General features: G+C 38.3%; 2 protein-coding genes across 2 annotated transcripts; one reads left to right on the top strand and one right to left on the bottom strand.

Moving 5' to 3' along the window:
• Positions 1-46: 46 nt before the first annotated feature.
• Positions 47-2,810, bottom strand: rnaseh2c (ribonuclease H2, subunit C). The gene is made up of 5 exons (XM_063496269.1): positions 2,717-2,810; positions 1,853-2,007; positions 935-1,047; positions 717-836; positions 47-211 (listed from the first exon to the last, which is right to left on the bottom strand). Exons 2-5 carry the CDS (start codon positions 2,004-2,006, stop codon positions 188-190), a joined length of 411 nt encoding a protein of 136 aa, XP_063352339.1. The 5' UTR covers position 2,007; positions 2,717-2,810; the 3' UTR covers positions 47-187.
• Positions 2,811-4,466: 1,656 nt separating this feature from the next.
• LOC134636421 (seipin-like) lies at positions 4,467-10,360 on the top strand. Its single transcript, XM_063486398.1, has 10 exons — positions 4,467-4,547; positions 6,241-6,496; positions 6,573-6,651; positions 6,945-7,088; positions 7,199-7,234; positions 7,791-7,925; positions 8,076-8,173; positions 9,680-9,803; positions 9,913-9,973; positions 10,071-10,360. The coding sequence occupies exons 2-10, from the start codon at positions 6,246-6,248 to the stop codon at positions 10,214-10,216; spliced, it is 1,074 nt and encodes a 357-aa protein (XP_063342468.1). The 5' UTR covers positions 4,467-4,547; positions 6,241-6,245; the 3' UTR covers positions 10,217-10,360.
• The last annotated feature ends 1,866 nt before the right edge of the window (positions 10,361-12,226 follow it).

Here is a 12,226-nt window from a genome sequence, read left to right as displayed (position 1 = left end):
TTTATTTTTTTTGTTCACTAGAAAAAAACATGTCATTAAAGATATATACAAAGGTTGTGTAACTTATTGCTCTGCAAAAGCAACACTTACTGAAAATATTTCTTAAGCCTTTCCACCAGTTATCATGAATAACCAGCAAGTGGTGCATTTCATATGTAAAATGCTGAGGAGACATCAAGCGGCCTCTTCAGTCTTCTACTGGAGCGTGGATCTGTGAAGAGACAAAATATCAGGACAAACCTGCAAATATCTGAAAATATTTCTGTCTGTGTCTTTTGTATTTTCATCAGTTGAATTAAACACGGTTCCTCCACCAAAGAGAATGAGCCTCAACTGAGGTTTTCAGTGCAGTGTAATTTGAGTTTACAAGAAAATGTCCAGATTGATATTTATGAAACCTGGTGAACATGTACTGAATAGCCACAGATGAAAATGTAATATAGATCCAGGAAATAACTGGTAATTAACTCAGAACAGCAGCTTCAAGCAACAACTGGTATTACATGCTTAATTTCTTGTAGGATGTGATTAAAGGTGACTGAATAGTATATGAACCTGCTCCAAAATACAGCCAAGGGTATCCCAAGCTTGTTTGGGTCATATTTCACCAAAAAAACACATTATTTATGTTAAATGTAATAAATATTAACTACTAGGAGACAAAGATTGGTGTGATCTTGGATTAATGGATCCAAGAGGGGAAAAAAACAACTCACTGCCTCAGCCAAATCAGGCCAATCCATTGCCATCACAATAGTATCGTCTGAATTAGGAGGTGTTTCCAGGTTCCAGTAGGTCATTTTGTCAAATACAGAGGATACTTTCACTGTCCTGTCCTGAAAACACACATAAACACAAGTTACAAAAACCTCATCTACGCATCTGATTTTATGAAATAGTTAGTGCTTGGACCCACAACTCCAGTGGTATTTACCTCCTGGTCTGAGCCGGGTTTGTTGATCTCTTTCAGTACCAGCCCCGTGTAGCCCTGCGGACAGCTGATCTCCTGCCCCTTTAACCCACGTCCCCTGAATGACACTGACTTATCTGCAATGTGAAAGGAAAAAACAAAACAAAGCTTTGAGGATTCTTGATGTGTGCTGTGTAATGCGCAGTTTTCTTTTCTAAAGCACCTATTGATCGCCTCCAGTCTGTCTAACATGATCCCGTAAGGCTTTAACTCACTCTCATAAGTCTTCACATACCATCCCACTTTTAAAGTTTTTGAATTGTTTAAAATCTTGGTTCTCACTTTTATGGCCTTACAGGTTGAGGCCCCCACATATTTTGTCAAACTATTCCACTTCTGTTCTCAGGTCCTTAGGTAGGGGTCTTCTTGTGATTCTGCAAACCCATTTGAAAACTAAATATGATAGTGACTTCCAAACCTCCAAAACTAGGGAATAGTTTACCACTTTCTACACACACCCTTGACTCTGTGGCATCCATTATAATGAAGCTTAAAACTCATCTGTTCAGACAGACATTCGGGTAGTGTTCATATGTGTCCACTTTGCTTTAGCATATGCTGGTTTTTGCGCTTTGTTAGTGTTTTCTGTCTCAAAAAGGACTATAAAACTAAATTTTTATTACTTACTTAAGTGTTAAATAGCAACTCACTTTAACTAAAAATTCCCAAGAATTCTTAAAAACCATTCCACTTTTACCCCCAAAACAAATTAATCATATCAGAAACAGCAGTTATTAAAAAAGCAGCAAAAAATAGTTTAAAACCAGGATACTGGAAGCTGTTTGCTTTATTTACACATTTAGTGATCTTATATCTCTACATTTTTATCTGTCCACTGTGGATTAATCCATATTAGCAGATATCAAAAGATTTTGTGTTTACCTTGTTTCTGGTCTTTGGTGGTAGCAGTGAAGTATTGGTTGACCTGTGCTGGCCCATTGTGTTCAATCTCACATGGCATGAGGTGGACTAGAGCTTGCGGTGCCTGTCCCACTGACGATGCACAAAGACGAATAACACTGGAATTACAGGACATCCTGCAGCCAGGAGACAGAAGAAAAAAGAAAGTACATTTTTAGTTTTTAATTTAACCTTAGTCTCTTTTATCAAACACAGTTTGCAGGTTTCACAGACTACATAAAAGGGAAAAAAATTGTATGTGAGACAAACTGAGCCACAAAGTTCAGCCTTTAATCTGAGTGTTTTTCTGCAATTAAAATTATTTTTCAACTGCAGATGTCACTATAGGTTCACAATAATAGCTTTTTTGAGCTCTTATGTCCAGCACACTAGTGTACTCAAAAATAAAACAAACAATGAATCATCTGCAATTGATTCAGAACTCATGGTGACTTTAATGTTACTCCACCTGTTTACAGCTTTTTCTGTTGCTCTGCCAGCCTACTTGTCTGATTGCCTGTCAACCATAACTGTCTGTCAGACCTTCAGCTATGTAATCCATGCATCACAGGATGAAACCTTTTGGTGGACAGCTATCAATCTGCCTGAGTATCTGAGAGCAGCCAAAAGTAATACTTATTTTAAAACAATATTTTTTTCTGGCTTTTGATGAGAATAGTTATTTGTTGATCTCCATTTTTCATACACAGAATACGACATACTCAAAGTGAGCACATGCATGTTTTCCAAAGAATCTCAGAGAAAAAAATTAATTCCTATTAAAGACCATACAACATGCTATAAAAGTCTTACATTTATTTAAAAGACATATATCTCCACCCTTACCTTTCTGCAGTTTTCCAAACGTGAAACGTTAAACAGGATCTTTTCCGGTAAATACCAAACACAGCTTGTGATTGGACAAAACCTTCTTCTTCTACGCCAGAAGATATTTTGGCGGGTTTTTTCTGCTCAGCCCCAGAATAGCGCCTCCTCCCGGTGAAGCTCGATCACAACATTTTCTAAGGCTTGTAGCTTTTGTGTTTATGCCCTTGAACTGTGAATCACACTCGCACCTCTCGATATGAGATAGTTACCCATATATATATATATATATTTTTTTTTTTTTTGAGGGGGGGTTAAATACCTGTCTTTGTAATTTGGCTTTCTATTTGAAGTGAAATTAGCAGCCAACTCAATTGCTTCGATTTTAAAGGCTTAATATTTTTTTTAAAAAAACACGTTCATTCCCAATTTTCATTTAATATAAGTCTTTGTATGTTATTATGTACGTATATATACATGTATTATATGTCTCCATAAATCATATATAATATAATAAAGTAATTATTACATAATTCTTAACATAAATAAATACATTTTGAGTAACACATAAGTCATTTTAAATAGATAAGAATGCAGATCTCACACTTACTTACTTACTCTACTTAAGTAAGAGATCTCAATGTTTAATTTAATGATTATTTATATATATATATATATATATATATATATATATATGCAAGTAAAGTAAAATCCATATAACTGTGGCAGTGTACAAATCTATGAAGACTTTCTAAATAAGAAAAAATGTAATAAGAACTATAGCCCCGTATTTAAAACAGCAGCTTTTTGATAAATGGTCAGGAAAATATCGTGCTGTGGAGTAGAGTGGACACCAACACAGGATACAGGCAGAGAGGAAGACCAAAATCCAAAATTCAGAGAATAACTGAATAAGATCAGAACACTAAACAAATCTCAGAGAAGGGGACAAGACAATGTTCACAGAAAGAAATATAGAGACAAAAACAAGACAACACAAAACAGAGTTGAAATGGACTAACAGATAAAGAGGAAGACAGGAGTGTAGCTCTCTGAACCTCCCTAACAGGAGAGGAACAAGATGTGAAATAAAACTAAAGCATGAGAGTGATACAGAGGCTGTTGGAAACATGAATACTAACACTTAACTGGAACAAAAGGGAACAAAGGGCATTAAAACAGAAAATAGACAGAGGGTGATACAAATAGAAACACTGGGGAGACTATTATCACTACCAGTAATAATGCTATTGAAAATACACGAAGCAGAACACAAGATAACACAAAACTAAAACAAAAAACCCCTGGGGACAACGGACCACGAGATAAAACAACATAGATCAACAATAAATGATCAGTTCAGCAAACAATTTGATATGATTATCAGTTTCTGCTGGACATAAAACCAATACACAGTTCAGAATATTAGACCTCATGCAGCGCATTAGATCATGAGTTAGCATTTGTTACACTATGGATTCGAACACTGAATATGGACAAATATGTGAGTTTGTAGGCATTACTTCAAGCACCATCACTAAATAATCTCACATGTCATAGTACACTTTGAAATGTCTCGTACATTCGGAGTATTTTGATGACGTGTGTCGCAGTGTTACTGCAGTCTTGTTCAGTTCTGAGAACTCTGCTACAGTTGGCAGCAGCATCTGTCTTAGTGTGGGATGGACTAAATCCTGTCCAATGTGAGTCCGAGAGCCACTAAGGAGAAGTTTCCTGGGGGAGTTTTGCTCATATTGCATAAAATCTGTGTCAAGCCTCCACTGAGGGGACTTCAGGGGAAGAAGAAGAAGACGTTTCCTAACTGCTCACAATTAGCCAGCACAAGCAAGAGGTGAGTTTTTATAGCAGGACAGATAACTGTTGCAGGCATGTTGCATGGGATCCTATTTTTTTCTTGAATGCTTTATCAGGATTCACGTGAAGAGAAAGTCTCAACTCCCTTCTTCTTTTATAATTTACAGTGTTGTGTAAAATTCTTGAGCTACCCCTCATTTATATTTAACTTCCAAGGAGCCAAACTTTCTTTTCTGGAGGTTTTTCAAAGTTTTTCAATCCAGTCTTTGTACCTGACCATTTTCAGAGGAATATTACTTTTTTATTGATCCACTTAACACTGACATATAAATCATTCAAGCATAAAACACATAAGAGACAGCTTAGCAAAGAACTTCTTTAAATCATATTTTTAGGTCCAACCTACATAAAAAACACATATTTTGATACAATTTCTTTAGGTGAATCTATAAAAATGTCAAAGATAACAGTTCCATAGACATTTATTTTATTTTTTTATTTTTTTGCAACAACAAAGGGATTTTCAAAGAGCTGTTAGCTAAAAGCTTGCCATATCTCGTCATGGTGTGCAGTGTCTCCTTAAAAATTTGAGGAAACTGGACAAGTGGAGGACAAAAGAAGAAATGTCATTCCTAAAAAATAAAACTACAGTGGATCTGAGAGAAAAAGCCATTCTTAAGGAAGGGAAACATTGGGAACATGCTGAGGAATGCCAAATTACACAAGAACTAGACTAAAAAGTGTGTACAGCCATCTGTAAATCACAGTGGAGGCTCTATCATGGTTTGGGCTGCATTTCAGTCAGTGGTTTTGGAGATCTTATCAAAACTGATGAAATTATGAACACAGAAATGTACCATCAGACTTTGATTCACCGCTGAATATTATCTGGAAAGAGACTAATTGGCAACACATGACAATGATCCCAAACACACTGCCAGTGCAGTAAAAGCACACCTGGACAGACAAACACACACAGTGGAAGACTATCAGTGATGGACTGCCTCCCCAGAGCCCGGACATCAACACTGCTGAAGCAGTGTAGGATTGTCTTGACAGAGAATTTCTACAAACTCTGTGAAAGTTTTATCTGCATTATTTAATGTGTTTCTTTGTATATTTCCAGATGTTTCAGTAAATCATAAGATCTATTTCCCCCTATTTCCCTCCTTTTATTCAAATATAAACAAATGAGGGGTGGCTCAAGACTTTTGTACTGATTTAGCACTGAAAGTGAAAACTAAACAGCTTAATTTTACAAATTTTTCTTGTCTACTGAGGAGTAAACATATTTCAGCCACATTCATCACAATACACCCCTACTCATGGAAAGATTTGAGTTCTTTTCTTTGTCTTTAGACTCATGTATTACAATCAGACTGGCAGTTGACTGTTGACACAGTTTGGAGTCATCTGATATGAAAGAACTCTGCGTGTGACTGTGATTGGACTCAGCGGTTTTGCAGATCTTGGTAACATGAATGTGAAGGCTTGTGCTGAAACATAACATCATCAGCCACACTTAGGGTCTGGGACTGAATGAAATGCTCAGTGTGTCTGTATTTCAGGAAAATGTGAAGCAGATGACGTCTCAGATAACACTGAAACATTTTCAGACTCACAAATGTGGATCTTAACCTGCTTTAGCTGAGTCCATATGAGTCCTTATTTCCATAAAATAACCTTTATCAATGTGTTTTATTAACCTTCACTGCTTTTTTGGTTTTTAGATTTAATGGAGCGACAAAGCAACTTGCATTCACAAGATGATGCAGAACCATCAGTCCTTGTTGGTCGGGCGTTGGTGAAGCTCCAGTACGCTCTATTCATTGCGATGTCACGGGCCCGGCAGAGACTCGTACAGCTCTCAATTGTGTTCTCATTTGTCTTCCTCCTCCTGTGGATCGCTGCATTTCTGTACGGGACTTTCTACTACTCTTACATGCCCAAGGCGACTTTTTCTGCACCTGTGAACTACTACTACAGGTGTGTATGTCGAGTCCCATCCAGCTTCTGTTTCTGTGGTCCATTCTTTCTCATTTATTCATGTTTTAATCTCCAGGACAGACTGTGAATCTCCAGCTTCGTTTTTGTGCTCTTACCCTATGGCCAACATCTCTCTGATCAGAAATAAAAAACATGTAAGTTCATCAGTTTACTCCATGCAGGGGAATTATTAGGCTTTTCTTTAGAGGAAGAAAGTGGTCCTTAATGGGGAGCGGAGTGGGGAGGAACTAAAAGGGCTTGTTTCAGGCAGTGAATTAATTTTAAACAGTGAATCATGCAAAGCCTCACTAGTAGACTCTAAAAATAAAAATATATGGCTGGAAATAAGCATAATTGTTCCCCTGTAGACATTCATTCATATTATATATATGTATATATTTATATGCATTCCAAGAATACTCATATGTTTTTTGTAATGTATATCGAGGTGCTGACATTCGGCCAGCCCTATCGGATGTCTTTGCAGCTGGAGATGCCGGATTCCCCAGCCAATCGGGAGCTGGGGATGTTTATGATTAAAACAACCTGTTTCTCTCAGGATGGAGAGCAAGTGGCCTCCTCTGCTCGCTCTGTAAGCTGAACTCATATTCACTCAGCACCAGCGCGTCTACATGCAATCAAATAGTGTACCTTTAACAGCTACTCCAGTGATTCACTGCTGCACTGCTGTGTGTTTCTCAGGGAAAACAACAGCTGTCTGCCTCCAGCTCTCGCTTTGTGAGTACAGTGCTGATGCATGCTAACCCTTTTAATCACACAACCTGCTCAGAGCCAGATTAGAGCTGCTTATGGGAGGTCTTCCACTGTGTCAGGTCATCCCAGTGCTAAGGTTAATGAGATGACAGGACTAAGATGTGACATGACAGCTTAGAAATACATGATGAATATGTGACATGGACTGTTTGATTCAGCACAGGTACTCAAACGCTAAAGCATTTTTTTTTTAATTTAACAGAAATAAATTCTAAGAGTTTTGTTTTAATTGTTTACACATCTCCATACTTTTTAGATGCATGTGTCTAATTTACAAAAAACCCTGGTAAGTTAATCCACAACCACCATGAACAGCCTATTGGTTCATGGGTGTAGTATAAACTCATGAGCGTCTGAGCCTGCATCCGTAATCCTTTCTTTAAATTTCATCACTAAAGACCTTTTGCACCGACTTGCACATTTGTAACAAAAGAGCAAAATTAATTCATCCCAGAGTCTGGATAATAATATGTGCACTGTAAGTGAAAGATATTGTGCTGTGCTGTGCTGTTGTGGTCAGAGCATACTGCGATACCGCTCAGACCTGCTGAGGACGCTGGGAACGCTGCTGTTCCTCCCGGCCTTTTTGACTGGAGCAGCCGAGCAGAAACAAGTGCTGGAGGTGGAGCTCTTCTCAGACTTCACAGACAACCCAGTGAGTCCTGCATATATAGATGTTAGATAAAAAGGGAGTAGGGAGCAATAAGCAGGACAGGGATACTGGGGAACACATGTTAATACGGAAACAGCAGGTCAATATTTAACTGACACCTAATTAACAAGTTTATTTTCCCTCTCTGTTCAGTATGCTCCCTCAGTCACGGCTGTCATCGAGATCATGTCCAGCAAGGTGCAGATATATTCATCTGACCTCTACATTCATGCTCATTTCACTGGCATAAGGTGAGAATTACCCACATAATGCACACATTTGCTTGAAAAAAGAAGAACGTGTTGTAACGTTTAAACCTCCTCCAGGCCCGTCTGTGTACTCAGATTGCAGGGTTCTCTTCACAGTCTAAAGCTATATGATGACTGTGATGTATCCAAACTATCATATGGAGCACAAGTGATAAAATGTCACTATTTTAGAAAATTGCTTCGACCAGAAGGAATCATACCCAGAAGATTACCCTGGTACTGAAATGTAGGCAAAAAGGAGAGCTTTCATGTGCTGCGATTGGTTTCAACCAGAAATACTGCGTGGGAATAAAGACGCTCAAAGGTTTACCCAAAAGAAGTTTTCGATCCATTCATATGTACCTTGAGGGCTTTCTTCCAGGAAAATGTTTATAGTATGAAGGCAAAATTTTGAATGGCTCATTAAATATACTGAAGTTATTGTACAAAAAACCCCAGCTGACTCTGAGCGCGTCAGAAAGAACTTTTCAAAGTTTGATTATTTATGGAATATAAATGTTTTGGGGTTTTTTTTTTCCGTGACCAACTGTCAGAATATGGCATTTTGTGAGATTTTCCTCAAAATCATGGGTTGGTTACTTGACAGAGATGTAACAATGATAAGCCAAGGCACCAGTGGCTCTGCTTTCACTCGTGGTTTATGAGGAATGAAGCAGAACTTACATTCAGCTCAATAACGCCACAATAAATGGAATAGAAATATGATGTGGACGTGAAAGAGACACACATTTCTCAGAAGTGGCTCTGAAAAACTTGAATACAACAGATGAAATCACAAGGATTTCATCTGTTGTATTCAGGTAGCAGTGATCCTCTTTTTTGTTAATCAGCTGCCAAACTCAATGACCCCAGGTCCCGACACTGTGACGTAGACTTTGGCCCAGTCCCAGTGACCACACTCAGAGACATGCAGACTTTGAGATGCATTACTGCTAAGTCTTTGAGAGGTGTCTCTGGCAGACAGTTTGAGTACTTTTTGTCATGGTTCTGGCTCAGGTTACCCAGAGTCTCTTGGACCTTTGAAGTTTTGAAGTTGTATTGAATTATTTCTTCTTTGTGATCCCCGGTTTGTTTAATGTTTATATTCACTTCATGTATTCTTGTATTTAGTTTTGCTCCTAGTTTCTAAGTAGCTTCATCATTTCGCTCTTCTTTGTCCCTCATATTTATGTGTCTGCATTTTCCCTATGTAGTTATCTTATTTCCTGTTTTATTTTGGGTGTTTGTGTTCCTTGTTTGTTGCTTTGAGTTGTTGCTTCCTATGTAGTTGCTGTCTTCCTCATTGTCCTTGTCAGAGCCTCAGTTCACTTCCCCCTAACATATCTCAGGTCCTGTGCTACATTTCCCTAGTATTTATTCCCAGTTTATGCTTCTGTAAGGAGACATTTTTCTGTAGCTTTTTGTGTTTTGGTCTTTGTTTAGTCTGCACTACACATTCAGGACACTTTTTCCTCAGATTTATTTAATATTTACCCGTTGCCTTACCAGATACTTGCTGTACTACTTCCCCACCATATCAGCCATTGTGGGCGTCTCCAGCAACTTCATCTTCCTCAGTTTCATCTTCATCTTCAGCTACATGAGGCTGCTGTTTCAAGTGAAACCACAGCGGGTGAGGAGAGAGGCCCATGACTGCAAACAGACAGGGCTCTAAACTTGAATTATCAGATTTTTCCTTCCTGGTCATGCTCACCTGTCACTGAGTTCCTTGTTGCCTACAGTTCAGAATGAATGGGACAGAGGAGAACAACCAGCAAGGGGAGGAAAGAGCTGTCCCTGCAGGTACATTATTATTTATGTTAATGCATGTTTAAACTAACTGGATCAGTTCAAGAGTGTGATTTACTGTGTTTGACTGCTGGAACAAATTCTTTGACAGGCACTGCAGAAATGCTGGGTCCCTTCCATCAAAACCCCACAGACGTGAGACAGGAGGAGCCACATTTTCACGTTGGAAATGGCACAGAGCAGCAAAACAGAGATACAATTGGTCAGGGAGAAATCAACGAAACAGAAGCAGCCTGAGGCGACTGATAAAGGAGGAGGAGAATGTGTGGAGAACAATCACAATAATGTGATGTAAAGATGAATATTTAAGGCCAATATCTGGTTGAAAATGATGAAGAGAATCAATTTTACATAAAAGCCACAAAGAAACCCTGTCATTATGAGAAAAACATTTCTTGGGAATATGTTAGACTGAAATAAAAAAATATGGTTTTATTCGTTTGAGTATTTATAGGCACCACAAATAAGTCACTTGCAAATGTCTTTATACTCGAAACAAAAAGACATTTGCTCTGATATAAAATAACACATAATTACAATGATCATAAATGTTGTAGTTGATGGTTAACACTAATCATACAGACAAAGTCTGGAGACAAAGTAAGAGAGGCCGGGATGGTTTGGAGATGTGCAGAGGAGGAATTGTGGATATACTGGACAAAGATGGAGGTGCCAAGCAGGAAGAAAGGAGAAAGATCTCAGAGGAGGTTTAAGGATGTAGTGAATGGGTGCATGCAGAGGGATAGTTTGAGGTGGAGGCAGATGATGCCCTGAGGCAACAGAGGCAAAAAGAAGTTACATACACAGCCATCACCCCTGTGTTTCAGTGGCATATTAATCCAAGATTTTTATGTTAATTTACACTTAGATAAAATCTTTTCCAAATACATCAGTGCAGCTGAAAGCTGTTTTTGGTTTTGGGAGGGGTTTTAAATACAAGTAATTCATTTAGCTGGTTGACTGCATGAAGCATTACCATTAAAAAAAAGACCTTTTTTTCAAACTGAGCATTCTTGTTCTAAGAAATGAGGACTATTTAATGCGAAAATCAAAATCAGTGATGCTTTTATACACTGGTGTTTGCTACTCCTTTCACATAACAGCCTGAACTGGCTCTAACCAGAATCGAAACAATGTGGGAAACTCCAGCGGACAACTGAGTATGAGGACAAGTACGTTTAAAACAGAGCTCAAATTTTACAAACAAAAACTTCACAGATCAACTCAATGGATAACTTCTTTAAATCCACACATAAAACAGCAGAAACATCAGCAGCATGAAGCTGGGGGGGCAGCATGCCAGAAATGGCCCAAGACAGACTCAAACCTCAGCTCCTGCAGTAGCCTTTCAGAATATTGGTTGTCTGCTCAACACAGTGAGCCAAACGGTTACCCCACTGCAAGTTTTTTAAGCAATAGTTGCAAAAAAAAAAAAAAAAAAAGCCACACCGTGTCTCCTCAGCTTGGGACAATTACATCCATCAACACACACTTATTGGAAAGTTTATTGGTTAGACTTTGCTAGTTCCAGATTGGATCTCTTTTCAGAGCTGCCTTAATCCAACAAGATATCACACACATCCTTCTGAGATTTTGTTCTTTATTGACATGCTAGCATCACACAGTTGCTGCACATCAGTGGTGTAAATCTCCCGTTCCAGCACATCCCAAATATACTTAATTGGATTGAGGTTTAGTCACTGTGGAGGCCATTTGAGTACAGTGAATTCATTGTTATGTCCAAGAAACTATTTTAAGATTTTGTGATCTTTGTGATACGGCGTGCTATCCTGCTGGAAGCAATGATCAGAAGATGGGTATACTATGGTCACAAATGGGTCAATATGGTCAGCAACAATACTATAGGGTGTGGCATTTTAAGCAATGCTCAGTTGTTACTAAGTTTCCCAACATGTGCCAAGAAAATATCCCCCACACACCACCCTGAACTGTTGTTACAAGGCATAATGGATTTATGCTTTCATGTTGTATATGCCAAATTCTGATAATAACTTCCAAATGCTGAAGCAGAAATCACCAGTGTGTGAACTTCAGCAGGTTGTGTTGACCATGCCTTACCATGCATAAATGCACTGAGTTGTTGCTATGTGATTGGCTGATTAGATAATTGTGAAAATGAGCAGTTGAGGCTTTCCTAACAAAGTAGTCAATGGGTTTATTTCAAAGTAATATGTACTTATAACAATATACATGAAATCTATTCTACATAATAACTGTCTAGAATTT

Source organism: Pelmatolapia mariae, linkage group LG2 (assembly GCF_036321145.2).
Source record: "Pelmatolapia mariae isolate MD_Pm_ZW linkage group LG2, Pm_UMD_F_2, whole genome shotgun sequence".
NCBI lineage: Eukaryota > Metazoa > Chordata > Actinopteri > Cichliformes > Cichlidae > Pelmatolapia > Pelmatolapia mariae.
The sequence above is the reverse complement of the archived record's forward strand: the minus strand, read 5'-3'. Positions and strand labels throughout refer to the sequence as shown.